Source organism: Panthera tigris, chromosome C1 (genome assembly GCF_018350195.1).
Source record: "Panthera tigris isolate Pti1 chromosome C1, P.tigris_Pti1_mat1.1, whole genome shotgun sequence".
Taxonomy (NCBI): domain Eukaryota; kingdom Metazoa; phylum Chordata; class Mammalia; order Carnivora; family Felidae; genus Panthera; species Panthera tigris.
In genome coordinates this window covers 94,594,613-94,613,541 of record NC_056667.1, presented here as the reverse complement: position 1 = coordinate 94,613,541, position 18,929 = coordinate 94,594,613, and the positions used below count along the sequence as shown (strand labels likewise).

The 18,929-nt window shown below is 41.0% G+C and overlaps 1 protein-coding gene and 1 non-coding gene across 2 annotated transcripts; one reads left to right on the top strand and one right to left on the bottom strand.

The window, feature by feature from the left end:
• Positions 1-7,952: 7,952 nt before the first annotated feature.
• On the bottom strand, positions 7,953-18,922 carry DDX20 (DEAD-box helicase 20). The gene is made up of 12 exons (XM_042998185.1): positions 18,841-18,922; positions 18,322-18,670; positions 17,856-17,950; positions 16,059-16,227; positions 15,332-15,446; positions 15,073-15,215; positions 14,790-14,928; positions 14,632-14,690; positions 13,040-13,122; positions 12,600-12,705; positions 12,368-12,469; positions 7,953-9,807 (listed from the first exon to the last, which is right to left on the bottom strand). The coding sequence occupies exons 2-12, from the start codon at positions 18,620-18,622 to the stop codon at positions 8,648-8,650; spliced, it is 2,472 nt and encodes an 823-aa protein (XP_042854119.1). The 5' UTR covers positions 18,623-18,670; positions 18,841-18,922; the 3' UTR covers positions 7,953-8,647.
• Positions 13,910-13,982, top strand: TRNAK-CUU. The gene has a single exon. It is a non-coding gene; the product is annotated as a tRNA-Lys (tRNA).
• Positions 18,923-18,929: the final 7 nt, after the last annotated feature.

Genomic DNA, 18,929 nt, shown 5'->3' with positions numbered 1-18,929 from the left:
ATCGAGCCTGTGTGCTTCAGTGAAGGATGCTCCAAAGTGCAAAAGCAAGTGAGAGATTCTAGATGAGTCTTACATGGTCTGAAAAATGACTTGAGGTCTGAAGAGTCTTCAGGCCTGATGTCCCTGAAGGTAACTGAAATGGGGGCGAAGCCTGATCACCTCCGTGCAAGTGAGGGAGTGACTGTTAAGTTCTGGAGAACCTGTTCAAGTGGTTTGCACCCTGGTGGGACTGGGAAAAGCATTTCTGGAAGCCTCCCACCATTTTCACTGCTTAGAGCAGAGCAGGTGGGCCTCAGGATGAGAGGCCCCTTCCCGCCCTCCCCAGTTGCAGTCTCTCTGGCTTGGCCTCTGAGATTCAGGAGCTCCTCATCCATTCTACAGTTTAGTGGTTAGAAGTTCAATTGTAGGCCAAGAGCCTCTCTGCCCGCCACAGCCATCTAGACAAGCTGCACTAGTCAGGAACCTAAGAACACCTTCAGTGGGCTTCCCTATGTCCCCAGCTCTGTTGAGCCTGTGGAAGGGGAAGGCCAGTGGGTTCTGAGATGGCTCCTAACCAGAAGGTGTGCAAAAGGGCAGAGGAGAGGGAGCCTTCGACCTTTATCTCATTATACTATCCTCACTGACCACTGACTGAGTCCTTTCTCTCGGTCCAGCCTCCAGGATTTCCCCCTAACATGAGAATGGGGTGGTTTTGGCCTTCTGAGCCTGTGGTCTAAGTAGACAGAAAAGCTTTGCAACTACAGATGAATATATACACAGGAATATATACACAGGAATACACACACACACACACACACACACACACACACAATAACAACAACCTAAACACACCTGAGAATCAGTACTTAAATCCGTTCACTTCATACACATATCCCATCAGGGAAGGGGAAAGACTGGGCTGGACTCCATGCAGAGGGCAGGCAAAGGACTAGAAACAGATTATTTCCTTTGAAAGAATGGTAATGGAACAAAATTAAGCATATCTAAGTATCTAAGTTTACATCATAAAAACTGAGTCACAGGGTGCCTGGCTGCCTCAGTCAGTAGAGCACACGACTTTTGATCTCAGGGTCATGAGTTCAAGCCCCACGATGGGCGTGGAGCCTGCTAAAAAAGAATAAAAACTGAGTGCGGAGTAAGGAATAAAGAGGTAAATAGGAACATGGTTGCATACACATACAAACTGCCTGTGTTTAAGAACCGGTCATCACAGGGTTAGAATAATGACTGATCATTATGACTGAGCGTGTTAGTGCTTCCCACAAAAGTTAATGAACAAATTTTTAAAATCATGTCCCACATAATTTCTCATTTTTTGACCCTAATTAACTATTTTGTATTCCTTCAATTTCATTTATAAATCTCACATTAAGCCAGTTCCTAAGAGACTTCAGACTGTCCCCTTCACCTCCATCCCCCAACGTAGCTGCAGCCAGGGATAAGAGACCCAGCTCACCAATGGTCCAAGAGATGTCAACCCAGGAAAAGGACTCCTCTACACAAGAGAGAACAGCAAGACTACACTGCTAGAAGACTTTTGTGAGTAAACAAAAAGGCCTAAGTGTGCTGGATCGGTTCAATGACTAACTCATTGGCCAGTGACCGAAGAACCGGGATATCAGGATTTTCTGGAGGCAATGGCTTTCTGGGGCAATGATTCCTGAGTTTCTTGAACCACTTCAGCATAATAGAAGATTCCCGAAACACCTTGCCCCATTCAGTCCCACTAAGCACCAGAGAGGGTTAAAAATAATGATAGTAATAGGCTATGTTCAAATGAATGGAAACTTAGAAAACATCGTATTAAGAATGTATTAGAACTAAAAGGCATTAAGAATATCTAATTGATTTTCCAGCATAGAAAGCTGAGGCCCAGAGAAATTAAGTGACTTGCTCAAGGTGATGCAATCATTTAATGTCCTAGCTGGGACCAGAACACAAGGCCCTTGGCTATTAGTCTAATGCTTTTTCCACTACATTCGCTGCCTCTAGGAGCAGTGATGCTTCGGAGAAGACCCATCAAAGAATACATGCTGTAATTAGAGACATAGTCTTATGTAAATGTCAATACCACTTGGACACAGCCCTTGGAAACCATTTGACTGTGCTAATACCAACCATCTTTTGAAGCCACCATTCTCTGGGTGGAACCAGCTATGGACTATCAATTCTGTCCAAAACAAACACAAACAAACAAACAAAAGGTGAACAAGTGAACAGTTTTCTTTCCGTCGAATGCTACTTCTTCTCAATGAAGAGAGGGCTAAAACATTTCAAAGCATCCCTTCCGGGGTCCTTTTGATCCTTACTACTATCTCTGATGGTAGTGGGTCAAGTGACTAAGTCCTTGATTCACAGAGAGGGAAAACAGGTGGAGAGAAACTGAGTGACACAGCATGGCAAGTGAGTGGCAGAACCGTGATTGTGATCCAGGGCTTAGACTTCTCGCCCTGAGATTTTTCTTCCACATCATGTTGCATTACTCTGGGGCTTGCTTATATTTTTAATACTTGGATTTCAAGGGTGGTGATTAGGGGGAGGAAGCATTCCATTCAGGAGCACCGGGAACCGGGACCTCCAGAAGCAAACTCTGTACGATTTCGCCTTCATCCCCCATTCTTAGAACGTGTCAAATTCAGGACTAACTTCCGACTGAAAGACCAGATATTCTCAGTGACAGTTGGACATAGTCTACAATCACATGGGAGTTTAAGGCCAGCAAGTAGAAAAGTAAAACTAAGGGGAACAAAGAATTTGAACAGAAATTAAAGTGGACAGTTAATGCTGATCCATGGTTAACAAGAGTCACCTTGTGAATGTGCTAAGGACTTTTACCTAGTTTTCAAATTACCATTCCTGCAGTTCAGGATCGTGTCACTTATTGGCCAGAATATAGGCAGAAGTGTACATTGAAACGCGTATGTAGATTTTTTTCCTTGACTTTTTAACTTTGCAGAGGTAGTGGTTGTAATTGAGCTAAATCTAGATTCTAAGATTATCAACGAAGTCCAGTGGTCCAGGCTCCCTCACTTCAATTATCAGGTAGCTACAAGGCAGAAAGATCCCAATGCTGTTAACCTAAGGCAATAGTAGTTTCCCTTCTAAACTAGTTGGCATGGTAACCATAACAAGAACCTGGAAGACTTTTGTTTTCCCTTTCTGATTTCCTTATGAAGTCTCATTTGCAAAGCTTTAAACTGACTGGATGAAGGAAAACCATTTTTATGATCCATGACCCTTGGAGCCCAAACAGGATCATGAAGAGAAAGTGGCTATCGGAAAAAGAAATAGCTTTAAAGGGGTTCCTTTTGAGTCTTGTTTTCTATTCAGAATGTTCTATGTTTTTCTCATCAAGTGTGGGAATGACATTTATCTTAGCAGGTTACTTAACTACACTGGATGATGTCACTCTAAACCAGTGTAGGGCACTGACCCAAATCCTGGGGGGCTCCTTGGACCAATAGACTATTTTACAAACCTGGGAGGTGGGAGGGATGGTATATTTTTGATAATCAGACATTCCAATGTAATGTTTTCCTTAGAGGTCACCTCCCCATTAATGTTATCGTGAAAAACATCAAGTGTGTTCTTTTCTATTTTCATATAATAAATGGGCTTTGCTTACCAACATCACAATGGCAAAGGAATACTGTACAAAACTGCAGGAAGATAAAACATGTGAAAACTTTGTATGAAAAAAAAAAACAACTCTTGAGTTTCCTGTCGTCTTCTTTTGAAACTGTAGTGCATATGTTAAAACGTATTATCATTTACAGTATTGAGTCATGTGCCACTGCTGTACCTGATGTATCCAATCTGGATTAAACAAACTATGTGCCACAAACCCTAATGTGATTAGGAATGTTTGTTTTAATACCAATTCTCCTGCTATACACTAGAAAATACGGGTAATTTGAACAGAGAGGCGTTCTATCTTGTCAAAGAAAAGCCACAGAATCTCAGAAGTGTGTGTAAGGGTCTCGTCTCATCTTCCCTCCTCCACCCTCCCTCAACGCAAGCAACCTCTTGACGACCTGGATCACAGATCTTGCCTGCTCCCATGCTTTAGTCATGGATGTCCACAAGGACTGGATTGCATTTGTCAACAGCCCTATTTTGAGACCAGCCCCGTATTACTAAAAGAAAATCTGCCTTTACATAGCAGTACTGGTTCTGCTGAGAATATATTTACTCCTTCATCTAAACCAGGGTCTTAAAACTAAAGGGAAAACCCAAAATTAAATGATGTGTAGGGTATGGCAGGAAGCTTGGGAATTAGGTGATGGAGGCTTACATTTAGGTTCTATTGCTTACTTGCACGATTTCCCATCAGGCACTGTGTTTCCTCATCTTAAAAGTGGGGGTACTGGATTAGGTATCTTGAAGATTTGCTCTCACCTTAGTAATTCTGATTTAGGTTAACAAGAAGGGGCATTTTCATATTCCACCATAATGTGAACAACACACATTCCCAGCAACAATGGAAATCCTTTTAGTTTCCCCATGACTACATCCCAATCAATGAAAACCATGATACAAATGGAACAACGTCAAGGCAAAAATGCATGATGCCCAAAGGCCTTTGAAGTTGGCCATGAAATTCAGATGCTCATATCCTTATCACCCACTAGGTGTCACCACGGATCCACAGCTCACATAATCCAGAGACCAGAAACTGGAAACCAGATGTGCACGGAGCAATACATGCTCCTTTTTGCTAAAAAAACTCAGTGTTAACTGGGACATAGGTGTTTGTTGACAGAGGCACAAAACAATATTCTGCCAAAACAATAGAATACCCTTGTGAAGGACCCAGTTCCAAGGTCAGCTATGACTATCAAAATTATGTTTTCTTAAAGATTAACAGGTTCATTTACATTTAGGGGAAGGGGAAAAAACCAAAAACTTCAAAACTACTCCTTGTCTCATATGATTTGATCTGCAAGTACTATAATTCCTATTCAATTATTTTTAGCACTCAGGGGCTAAAGTTTACCTTTAAACCACATTTTTTTTTTAAATATTTTTTTAACATTTATTTTTGAGAATGAAAGAGACAGAGCTTGAGCGGGGGAGGGGCAGAGAGGGAGGGAGACACAGAATCCAAAGCAGGCTCCAGGCTCTGAGTTGTCAGCACAGAGCCCAACGCGGGGCTCGAATTCACAGACCACGAGATCATGACCTGAGCCAGAGTTGGATACTCAACCGACTGAGCCACCCAGGCACCCCTAAATCACATTATTAAAAGGTAAGTGATGCTACAATACTTAATCTACTTTAGAAAATGTTATTTTTATTACCCAAATAGTTTGTCTTCTAAGTCAGAATTATCTACAGCTGCAGGTTTCCTAGAGATTTCTCTACATGTTAATACTACTAACCTAATTTAAATTAAAGCTTAACTAGAATAGTGGTATTTAGTATATTGTTTAGTATTCTAGAATTCAGACATTAAGCCAATTCACACTAGCCTTCATCCAAACCACCTGAATTTATCAAGGCTCTCTATATTCATAAACTGATTTTTCTCTTCCAGAACTAAAAAGTATTTTCTCTTATTAGTCATATTTTAATTAAATCTTGGAACTGGAAGGGAACCTAAAAATCTTCTAGTCTAACCCCCTCATTTAATTGATGAGAAAACTGGACCCTAAGAGGTCATCTAACAGGTACAAGGTGAAAAAGGAGGCGGCAACCATCTCTGCCCCGACAAATGCTCTTTCCACTACACAATAGCACTCTCACGTGAATTCACCTGAAAACTACCTATGGTTCCTAACAGATTATGGAGACAGTCACCTTGACTGCAATTCTTTTTTTTTTTTAATGTTTATTTACTCTTGAGAGAGAGAGAGAGAGAGAGAGAGAGGAAGGGCCAGAGAGGGAGACACAGAATCCGAAGCAGGCTCCAGGCTCCAAGCTGTCAGCACAGAGCCCGACACGGGGCTCGAACTCACAAACCGCAAGATCATGACCTGAGCTGAAGTCGGACGCTTAACCGACTAAGCCACCCAGGCGCCCCACCTTGACTGCAACTGTAGACAAAAAAGTCTAACCATGCACAAATAGCAGCCGGTTCCTTCCACAGCCACCACCAATACTACGTCCCCTTATTTGGGAAGGTAACTGCTGAAATTTCCCAAATGCTTATGGAAAATGAAACCATCAGTATTTTCAGATGTTATGTGTATGCTCCCCTCCAGCTTATTTTCCTACTAAAAAAAAAAAAAAAAAAAAAAAAGGCAAACACAAAATAAGATAAACCTTGAGAGAATCCAATTAATTTCAAGACTAATGGGTAACCTCATCTCTAATTAAGATGCAGCAGTATCCTAATTAAAATCCCCTAGCAATGACAGACTGTGAACTTGGCTGTATTGTGGGGGGAAAGGGTAGAGAAAAAGAGGTAAGTTCAATTATATAGCAATGACGGGATCTTACTGAAATGTGTGTAATTAAAGTCTCTACCTCTTAATGACATGCTGGACCTAATTATGGATTTGCTATTTACAGTGTTAATTAATTCATTCTAACTTGGCAATACATGTACAGTACAGATCCGTGTAAGTAAAGCCTACCACTGCCCAACCCAGATGACAGGAATCCGAATTAAACAGGAGTTTAGGGTAGTGGTATGTTGAGGGTTGTGGACAGTAAATGACAGTGGCTGTGGGTGTTTGCTGAAAGCCTGGAGGAAAGTGTTGGTAGTGCCTAGGGAAGTATGTACACAGAAAAGAAGAGCTTTCCTTTTAAAAAGTTAAATACAAATCTCTCTAGACATGAGGGGTTCTCTCACCACAATTCCAATTCACAAGGTTTAGGAACCAAACGCGTAATCATAGAAAGATTGCCAAGGAGAAGAAATGAAAGAATACGTATCTTTACACCACCCTTATCCACAGAGGATACGCTCCAAGATTCCCAGTGGATGCCTCCAACCGCGGGCAGTTCCGAATCCTAGATGTACTGTTTGTTCCTATACGTACATACCCATAATAAAGTTTAATTTATAAATTAGGCACAGTAAGAGATTAACAATAACAATAGAACAATCACAACATACTATAATAAAAGTTACATGAATGTGGTCTCTCAAAGTATCTTATCGTACTGTACTCACCCTTCTGGTGATGATGTAAGATGATAAAATACCTACCTGATGGTGAATACTATAGGTATTATGACACAGCATTAGGTTACTACTGACTGGCCGGACAGTATGTCAAAAGGATCATCTGCTTCTGGACCCAATCAATGGTTGACTTTGGGTAATTCAAAGTGCAGAAAGTAAAATATCAGGGGGTACCTGGGTGGCTCAGTCAGTTAAGCATCTGACTCTTGATCCCAGCTAAGGTCATGATCTCACGATTCAAGAGATCGAACCCCACTGACAGCGCAGAGCCTGCTTGGGATTCACTCTCTCCCTCCTCTCTGCTCCTCCCCTGCTTGCACATGCTTTCTCTCTCAAAATAATAAACTAAAAAAAAAAAAAAAAAAAAAAAAAAAAAGCAAAATCTCAGATAAAGGGGACTCCAATTAATTTTTTTCTGAGTCATGATTTATAGATGTACCATCTCAGAAAAATGAGACCCTCCCCTTAGATCCTAGCACTAAAGGTAAAAACTGGGGGAAAATTTCTAGAAGGCATAAGATTAGGACATACTATGAGAAGAGTTTAAACAGAATGAGTTCCAGCTTCCAAAAAAACAGTTAAAATGAAGGGCTAGAACTTTCCTTTAGCCTCCCAGCAGAGTAGGGCAGTTCTTAATCTGGCTTCTACCTGGGCTTCAGAAGGTCTATGAACCTCTTGGAATTACATATACAAATCTTGTTTACAGAATGGAAATTTTTCTGGCACAAATCTATAGCTTTCATCAGATTCATAAAAGGATCCAAGAACCAACAAAGATTGAGTTACTCCTTTTCTTGAGAAACGGAAATAAGACAGCCACTGATGATCCTGAGCTATTTAATGCGCGTAAACACATACACAGCTTTCACAATCTTAAAAACAAGACATTCGAAAAAAAGATGAACAATAAACATGACAATAAACATTTGGCTGAGTTCGCATTTTTACTGGTAACAAATATTTTTCCTGGAAGCAAATGGCATCAAAGCTACCTCTGGGAAGGTGTGAAGCAATATTTATTCCTTCCTACCTAAACATAAAAGGCGAGGGGATTTTCTGATCTATCGTGTTACAAATTTCTACAAGAACACACCTCTATAGAAATACAGCCCAAGCCTTTTGTCAAGAACTCCACAGCATAAACTAACATTATTTTTCAAACCTCAACTGTTTTTATTTTTTTTTCAAGTAAGCAGTGGTATTAAGTCTTTCTAAATGTTTCTTTCTTGAATGGCTTACAGAAAATGGCATCCTGGGACCTTTAGCTCTATGTCTCCAAAATTTTCTTTCAAGGATCTGATCCATGAAGTTTCTCAAAAAAAAAAAAAAAAAAAGATAATATACCTCACCTAATAAGACAGGTCAAAATAGTCTGAAAAATAGATGTGTCCCAGCAGAAAGCCTCAAGACTTTTCAAATTCCTCAAAAATGGCACTGTGCTAAAGGCCCCAGAGGATGGCTATCCAAAGGTATCACTCGTTGATATTTCTGGATGGTATGAGGTACTGCCTGTCATCACTGGTTGCCACGCATCATTTCTTGTAGATAAATGGTATTCATGTGATAAGCTGCCACCCAACTTGGGTGCCTCTGAGCATTCCAATAATATGACTGAGAAGCAGCAGCGTAGTATTCCTGCCATGCCCTGTAGTAAGCTCTCCAGTACTCCTCATAGTCCTGGTAGGTCTCGGAAAAATTCAGATGGGTTTCCCTGTGGCAGCCGTACCAACCGTCCTCCTGGGGTTCTGTCTGCATTCGATAGGAAGACCGCCTGGGAGGGTTTCTCCGGCTCTGCTTAGCTCTCTGGGTAGCCCCCTCTTTATGCCTTGCCTTTGTCTGGATTTCAGGTGATTCCTGATACTCTACTGGATTAGGGATGTTGTTTCCATTCAGAGGCTGCTCCAAAGAGATATGGCCATCCACACGAGTAGACTCCGCGTCTTTCGGCTGAGTATCAGAAGAGCCTTCCAAGTAGGACTTATTTCCTTTGCTCTGGGAAGAAGTCCTTGAGCTGTAAGAATCACTGTCACTCTCAGAGTCTCCAGATTGACTGCTACTTGCCAATACCTGCACTCTCTCTTCAGGAATTCTGTTTCTTACAAAACCATTTTGAGGATTGACAGTCTGATCCCCAGGACCCGTGTAATGCCTGATGATTTCCACAGGTTTCTCTAGCCCCTCTTTAATATAGTGTTCATAATCCTCTACCAATTCCGAAAAAGTCAAAGAGTATGGCAGATGGATTTTAAAGGACGACAGACAAGGAATTTTAGGGAGTGACACAGGTATAGCTTCTTTGACCTGGTGCTGACCAGTCGAGTTTTCAACAGAGATCTGAACAGAATTCTTCATCGGCTCTTCCAATTGTATGCCACAGCCCACTTCTTTCGGTGACACTGCTTTTTCGATGATTCCACACTCTGAGTGGCTTTTCACAGGAAGCTTTTGTTTGGTATTATTTTTTGATTTGACTAAGAGTGCAGATACGGAAGTATTTCTGGATGAAGCCACATGGTTACCATGAGCTTTCGGAGTTGGAAAGGTTCTCTCTATTTTTTGAATCTGCTTTTTTAAGGGCTGGGTAGGTACACTTGCTAAGCCATATGTATGCATAGCAGCTTGAACCTCCACATCCCAATCCGAACATTCTTCCATCAGACCAGGAGGAATGGGATCTACATAAAAGGAACAAAAGAATATGAAAATTCTTCAGCTGCTCAAGACCAGCAATTTTTGATGACTTCATAAAGCTTTCCATGGTAAAGTAAGAAATAATATATACTAACAATACACTAAGAAGCTTAAGAATTGCACTTAGTATTTTAAAAGACCCAAGCAATCCTCGCAGTAAAGAAATACACTCCAAAATATGCAAGACCCATCCCATACTCACAAGCAGGATCTCCCCATACCTCCCACTCAGAAAGAACTTCTGCTAGGACATACAAGTCTGCAGAAATTCCCCCATCTCTTCCCCTCCCACTCTCCCCAACTCTTCCCCTTTATCTCACTACTGCTGACAGCAAAACAAGATTATTAGAAAATGGATTGTGCTCCCCAGAGCTTATCAGCTGGGGAATATTACGACTGCAACTCTGCACCCAAGTAAATCTGCCACCCTATACTCCCAACAGGGAGGAATCACTGCCCCCAACAGTGGAGAAAAACCTCTATCTGGGAACAAGTTAAGAGGACTGTAAAAAGATCTGTGGCCTCAACAGCACTTGCAAATTTTTAAAAATTTGCTGGCTCCAGCTCTCTAAATTTCCTATTCCATCCAGGAGGGATAGTTTGCTCCCACCTGCACACTCAGACCTTCCCAAAGTGTGATCAGTTTTCACCTTAGACAGACAAAATACACAAAGCCCCTGATTGACACAGGTCTGCCTGTCTGTTCGTGCTACTGGGGCTCCACATAGACGTATCCACTATTGAATCCCTCATTCTGGACTCTTCAGCTGGGGCTCTTGATCTTTTGCTGAACAGATCCTCTGACAAAAACTCAATTCCTACTGAGGTGGTATCCCTTGTTTGCCTACCACCCTTCTCAAATAGGCCGACTGCCCTCCTACTCCTGTGCCAGGTGCTTCACCTGAGCAGTCTGCTATCATACAAGCTCCTGGTCCAATATAAATCCAACACCACAAATATAATTTTCTGATTTCAAGGCTCCGAGAACATTATGTGAAGATCGAAATATGTCATTTTCCAGTATCCAAAGGCAAATTTTATTTATCACTACTTGCTATGATACTGAATCCTACTGAAGGTCTTAACCCTCTTTTACCAATTTTCAATTTACTATTTTCACATTATAATCATCTGACAGATTATCAATAGACTCATACATAGAGTTAACATACTACAGAGTCTTAAAAGTGACATGGGGCACCTGGGTGGCTCAGTTGGTTAAGCATCCGACTTCAGCTCAGGTCATGATCTCACAGTTTGTGGGTTTGGGCCCTGCATCAGGCTCTGTGCTGACAGCTCAGAGCCTGGAGCCTGCTTCAGATTCTGTATCTCCCTCTCTCTCTACCCACCCCCCACCCATGCTTGCTTGCTTGCTCTCTCTCAAAAATAAAATAAACATTAAAAAAATATTATTAAAAGTGACAGAGAACCTAAAGACTGTTTCAAAAAACAAGTATTTTGTAAATCAGGACACAAGCTTAGAGCAATTAAAGAAATTTGTGAAAAGATCACAAAATGAGCTATGACAGCCAGAACTACTAGAATCCACAAAATTCCCAGACCTATGCTTAATCTAACTTTATAAAAATCACTAACGGAGTTAAATATAAATCACTGAAATATTCACTGCTATATTTATTCAATAACTACTTATCCCATATTCTAGAAGGTCATGTATATGTAAGTGTACAATTATGTATATATACACATATATATTGGTATATACATATATATGCACACATATATGTACCTATACACATGTATATACACACATACACACTAACATGCATATATTAACATATATAATAAATGAGCCACATTTCTACACAACAGTTTTTAAAGTTTTCAAGAGATCATTAATAGTTTCAGACATACAGTTTCCAAGGTGGCACTAAAAAAAATCAGCTTGACAAATGACCCATTAAATCAAAAGAAAACACTTCAGGGGCACCTGGCTGGCTCAGTCACAAGAGCACAGGACTCTTGACCTCAGGGTTGTGGGTTCAAGCCCCACACTGGGTATAGAGATGATAAATAAATAAATAAATATTAAAAAGGAAACACTTAAAATTTTTCAAAATAGCATTTAAATTAAAGATATTATTCCTTCCTTCCCCATGATGACAAAGGAGAATACAGCAAGAATTACCTCCACAGCGACAAAAGAAGTGACATATATGCCCCCTTACATAAAACAGTGAAATCAAATTGCAAGGCTAAAAGCTAAAATACAGAGCTAATACAGTAGTAAAATAATTCTCATTTCTCATGTGCCAGGAGTTAGCTTGCAATCTTCTCCTTGCTGCTTATTAGCTGTAAGAACTTAGGCAAATTACTTCACTTTTCAATGTCTCGATATCCTCATTCACAAGAAATCGACAATAAGGGCACACACTTCATAGAACCATGGTGATAATTAACCAAGCTAACATATGGAATAGGACCCAACACATCCTAAGTGTTCCGTGTCAGCTGTTAATTTTATGAGGCCTATCATCAATATCACTATTCTTTTGACAGCAAAATGACACAGACAAAATATACCTGGTAAAGGCAGAAGGTTGATGTTACATTTCTGGGCAATTTTCATCATCACATTTTCTTCTTCTCCCCGACAACAGTAGGTCACTGTCAACCCCAAGGTACCTAAAGCAGAGGGACTCTTAATTAGTAAATCATTTCCACATAAATGACATTCTACCTGTCATATCTTCCTCCTAAAGAAAGCAGCCAAACTTTTCACTTTTTTTTTTTTTTTTTTTTTTTTTTTTTTTACCAAAACGGCCAGCTCTGCCAATCCGATGCATGTATGTCTCCCAATCCAATGGTACATCCAGATTTACAACCAGGTTCACCTTCTCAGCATCAATCCCACGGGAAGTCTTGAATTGAAGAGAACAAGTGTTTGCATTAACTGCCACACAGGCTCCAACGCACACTAGATTATTCTACTATAGTACGACCAAAATCCAAGTGAAGAACAGGAAGGAATTCAGGAGCAAAGGAAAAGGAAATTCATTTCTAATGACTAGCTTCAAGAATAAAGATGAAAATATAAGACTTTTAAGAAAGCATGTTCCCCAGCACTGGAAAGACAATTCCCTTCTGGTATTCTTATCAGACACACCCATGTAAAGTAATAGTTGAAACCTGTGCATCTGACAAGAGAGCCCAAGTCAAGATGGATTAGTCACCCAACCCGAACGAGAAATATACCAAATCTGTGGAAATGAGGACTCTGCAATGAAACTGCTTCAGCTTGGCCATAGCATCAAGACGCTGATTCTGATTCATGTTACCTAAAAAGACCCAAAAAGAAAGTCATATAAAAACAAGCTAACATATTTATCAAATACACAAAAAGCAGAATTCCTAACTACCAGTCTTAACGCTTTAAAAATATACCAAAGTTAACTCTATCCTTATATACAAATATAGGTTAAGACCTAAAGTCAGAATCTTTTAAAAATACGGTTAGGCAGTCAACTTGAAATTCAAAAACATATTTTATTTTATTTCAATTTTTAAAAGTCTATCTACCCATTTTGAGAGAGAGAGAGAGAGAGAGAGAGAGAGAGTGAGCGAGCAGGGGAGGGACAGAAAGAGAGGGAGAGAGAGAATCCCAAGCAAGTTCCATTCTGTCAGCGCAAAGTCCAACATGGGTCTCGATCCCATGAACCATGAGATCATGACCTGAGCCAAAATCAAGAGCCAGACACCCAACCGATTAAGCCCCCCAAAAATCAATTTTAAATGGTGACTAGGTTATGCCTGCAGATATACCATTATATCCGCAAGGTTACATATGAAGTAGGACAATTCTTAGAAAAATTGCTTTAATCAGCGGTTTATAAATTTGGTTTTGAAGTGTGATCTACAGTCAAAATATTGTCCATTAGAAAACAGTCTCCCAGTATCTCATAATATACAATGATGAGACAAGCTTATGCTAACAGGTTACAAACTAAGCTATCAATGAAAACTCTAAAAAGGATCTTACTGATCAAAAATTCCTTTAAATCTTTCATTTCTATTAGGCCAGCAGTAATAATTTAGTTTTCTGTCAAAAATGAATCATCCTGGGGCACCTGGCTGGCTCAGTTGGTAGAGCGTGTGACTCTTAATCTCAAGGTTGTGAGTTCGAGCCCCACACTGGGTATAGATATTACTAAAATATAAAATCTTAAAAAAAAAAAAATCATGTTCACCTTCCTCAAGACCATAAAGCAGTTAATTCAGTAGCAGCTCACAGCATTTTTACAATGATTATGTAAAGAAGCAAAATATGTTGCACTGAAGATAACAAAGGCAAACTTTATAAAATTATTGAGCTCTTCATGGACAATTCATTCCAATTTTCTAATTTCATATGATGTACCAAGTTACAACTTAAAAAATAAGAATATTGAGGGGCAACTGGATGGCTTGGTCTTAAGCATCTAACTCTTGACTTCAGCTCAGGGCACAAACTCGTGGTTCCTGAGTTCCAGTCCCACATCAGGTTCTGCAGTGACAGTGCAGAGGCTGCTTGGGATTCTTTCTCTGCTCCTCTCTCCACCCCTCCCCTGCTCGCTCGCTCTCTCTCTCTCTCTCTCTCTCTAAAAATAAACTAAAAAAAATAAATAAAAATAAGAATATTGATATATCAAATTCCAATGAAAAATTAGCCTGAAATTTCCTTTACTCTAAAGACTCAGTGTAACCTCACACTCATAAGACAACTCAGGAAGTAGCATTTCTTCCTCCTGACTTTGGAGAGGCTTCAAGTCAAGATACTAAACAAAGATTAAAGTAAGATATAAACTTACCCGAAATACACTCAGCAGGAAAGCCTTTAGAAGAAAGAATATCAGCCAAATGCTGTGCTCTATGAAAAATAACACAGAGGTTATAATTTTATAAATATGGCCCCATGCCTATCCTTTTATTTCACAAGTTCCCCAAATGACCTTTTAAGGTACATTACCTGCTGTGCAAATTAGAAAAGACTAAGGCTTGATTAAACGGAATTCTGCTGAACAGTTCCTGTAAATGCTGAGCCTTTTCCTCAAAAATCTTATGGGCCAAAGGGTATGAATTGACAACTCTGTAATACTGCTTCAAACCTGCAAAGAAGAGTCCTCTGTTAAAACAAAACATATTTGCTATATCCTAATAGCAAATGTGAAAGCAACAGCCAACTAGGCAAGGGAAAGCTCCAGAGTATCACAAACAAACCAGTAATGTAAGTATCCAATATCTGTACTCACCTAGGAGACTCGGATCACTGGAATTTAGTCTTACAAAAGTGGGATCTCTCATGTACCTTGTCAAAGCATTAGCCAAATATTCAGGGTAGGTGGCTGATACGGCCAACATCTGTTTACTTGCAGGCAAGGAAGAATAAATCCAGCTGCAAAATATAAGAAAAACACACACTGTGGAAACTAATCCAACAGTAACTACCACCTGTTAAAGCTAGACACTTTAGGACACCATTTTAATAGTCCAGCAAGTTATTTTTCTTACTTTATTTGCTCCTGGAAGCTGCCTTCTTCTAAAAGCTTATCTGCTTCATCAAGAATAAAGAGACGTATACTGCCTGGGTTCAAGTAGTCAAGTTCTATTAGTTGTTTAATTCTGCCTAAAGTCCAGAAAAAAAGCATATTGAAATATTTAAGATGCATTGAATTTGTGCAAATCTCAGCCAGTGTTGTTACTCTACTCACTCACAGGTTATACTGCTGATTTTCTTGACCCGACCTTAGTTATTATACATTTACGCACCGAACCACAAATTAGAAATGTTGAATTCTATCTTGCCTAAATCCATTATTTCTTCCTCATATTTCACCACCAATAAGCACAGATCATAAACACTATTCCCATCAAAAGACTTGAATGCTAAGGCCCTGAATACTAAATTCTGATCTGAGTGATTTTTGACTGAATGATTAATAGAGAAGCAAAGAATAAATCCCAATCCATGGCTTAGAAAGGCTTCTTGAAAATCATCTCCTTTCTCCTCTTTTCATAAGCCAATTCCATAGGTGCACTTAAACAGCCTCAGGGATGGAGATTTCCTACATTCTGCTGGTAATTCCAGTCACATGTCTAAAGCCTCGCTTATAATCCTCAAAATAATTATCAGTTATCAAAGATTCCCATATTCTTACATCAATTATTTTATATTACCTATATTAAAAGTGTTCAGTTCCTTAAAAGCCCCAGTTATGAACAGTCATTGATATCTTACCAGGAGAGCCAACAGCAATATGACACTTTTTAAGTCTGGTTTTGTCTTGTGATAATGGAGTCCCTCCAATAAAGACATGACACTCTAAGCCTTCCATTTTTATTCCAATAGCTGTAATAACAGAATGTATCTGTACAGCAATTTCTCTTGTAGGAGCCAAGATCAAAATCTAAAAAAGCATAAAATATATACACTTTTAATGAGTCAGTGGAACAGATACATGTGGTTGGCACATTTTGCATTATAATGAGCTATTTTTCATTTAGCCAATCATTTTAAATGATGAGTTTTTACTGACAAGGGAAACTATTCCATTCATTCACATATATATTCATTCAACACACACTGAGTTGAATGAATTGCCTACCTACTAGGCAACATGTAAGTTGCTGTGGAGTCAAGAGTTAACAATACACAGTTCTTGCCCTCAGGGCACTTTCATTCTGTGTAAGAAGACATACAATAAACAAAGGGACATCAATAATGGCATACAATAAGAGTTGGGGGGGGGTGGGGAGAGAAGTGAAAAAAGAAGGGAAGGAGTTATTTTAAATGGAGCAATCAAGGAAGGCCACTAAGGAAATAACATTTGAGCAGAGACCTAAATGTACGAGGCAGAGTAGAGCTTAGCTATATGACACCTGGGGAAATGATTTTGGGAAGAGAAATGGCAAATGTAAAGGCCTCAAGGCAGTAACATTCTTGGTGTACCTGAGGAATAGCAGGGAGGCCCTTGTAACCGGACCTAGTCAGGGTGAGATTTCTAGCTCCATGAAAAGGAGCTTTAGGGAGTCAAGGTGAGAACTTTGCAAAATAACTAACTACTGGAGGACAAGGTGAAACTACATGTTCTGAGCTAGGAGAAGGAAAAAACTGCTTTAAAAAAAAAAAAAAAAAACTAGGAGAAGAAAATATGCCAAAACAGTTAACAGCAGTTTCGCTCTGGGTAGGTGAGATTATCAGATGCAGTTATCTGGTACTTCTTGACTTTTCTGAAGTTTCCCAATTTTCAAAAATAAATTTGAGAACAAAAAGATCTTAAGTTTAAATATACAAATTTGGTTTATGGCACTTTTCAGGGTTTTGGCTTTTCATCTACTCCCAAATTGTCAGAAACCAAAATCGCAAATACATCTCAATTCACAAGTAGAATAGCCTAGGTCTTTGGGAAGCTGAAGGATTTCTTACGTACATAACCCAGGATTTGGTAGATATGAGTCAAGAAGCTTTGAATATGGATATCCTGGCATACTGTTTATACATAACATGGGCTTGAAAAATCTTTGTTGAAGAAATTATTTCCAAACCTAAATCTCTTATTAGTTTGGGTTCTCTTAGACCTACTCCAAGAGAACCTAGAAGATGGGAGATCAACAGGATATACTCACAAGGCTGTAAGAACCACCTGCAGTTACCAGCAACAGCCAGAGCACTACATTATCATCAATCAGGCCAAATACTAAATCTTATTTATCACAACCGGATCAACAAGTAGAAGAACAAAGAAAACCTATCTGTATTCCCAAGTAATGAAAAAACTGACACACATGCCATTATTCTATTTAAGATGCGGTGACAAAAATTTCCAAATTTCTAACACTAATAACATATCCTTGGTCACCATCCACACCACCAGCACTCAAAGGCTTTAATGTCTACTTCTATGCTTTTCATATGGCTCACCTCAATCATTCGTTAAATTCACCTCTTCTCTCAGGAGCTACGGTATTGCATCCAACCCGCGATAATAAAATCCACGTAACATACCCTCCTTTGGGTCCTCTGAGTTAGACTCACCTGGGTACTTAGGTTTTCAAGAACCAGAGAGTCCAAAGCAATGGTAGAGAACACACACGTTTTCCCGGTGCCAGATTTAGCTTGAACAATTAAATCTGAGGAGAAAAAAAATATATACTGTATATCGCTAACCAGTACCGACTAAAGAAGCTTAGATACCGACACAAAACCACATGATTACAAGGGTCTCCAGAAGATCACTGGTTGGCACCTTCGTTTTTAGTGAACTCTCAAAAAAGCATCGGGCCATATCCAGAAACAGGGCTCGTCCCTGAACCTCTACCGTTTATCTTCTCGAACGGAGAGTCAACTGTCACCGTGAAAAGGACCGTAACCATCAACGCCGCGTCTCTTACAGGGAAACTGAGGCTCGAAAGCGTGCAGCGCCCAGACGCAGGCCGGACCCCGCACCCGCTCCGGGACTCCTCCGGGACCCTCCCGGCCCGCGCACGGCCCCCGCCCTCACCGAGCCCGCAGCGCCCCAGCGGGATGGCCTTGAGCTGCACCGGCGAGGGTCGCTCGAAGCCGGCAGCCCGCAGCCCCTCCAGCACCGGCCGCGACAGCAGCAGCGACTCGAAGTCGGCCGGCTCGGCCAGCAGCACGTCCCCCGTGCGGGTCCGTGGGCCGCTGACGTCGTGAGCCGTCCGCAGGCTCCGCACCGGCCCGGGGGGTGGCTCCGAGGCCGCGAGCTGTGCGGCCACACGCTCCGCCGGCATAGCGGCCTCCACCGTCGCTAAGGCCGCTGAGGCTTCAAACGCCGCCGCCATCGTAGCCGCGCCGCCGGATCTCGCGGTACTTGAGGCGAGGGAGGGAGCCTAAGAGCGAGAAGACGAAAAACTTTATTGGCAGTCCTCCCAGGAAGACACGCTTCGGCGAGGGGCGAAGGGACGGAAGTCGGAGGCTTAGGAAGTCTCGCAAGCAGCGATAACGACAAAACAATGTGGCCCGAGGAAGGCTGAAAGGAGGAGAGAGAGGCGGGGGCTACCGGTGTGCGGCCGCGGGCAGCCTGCAGAGGGCGCCGCGCGCACACAGTGGGGGCGCCGCCCCGCCTCCCGGCCCTCCGTGGGCGGTCCG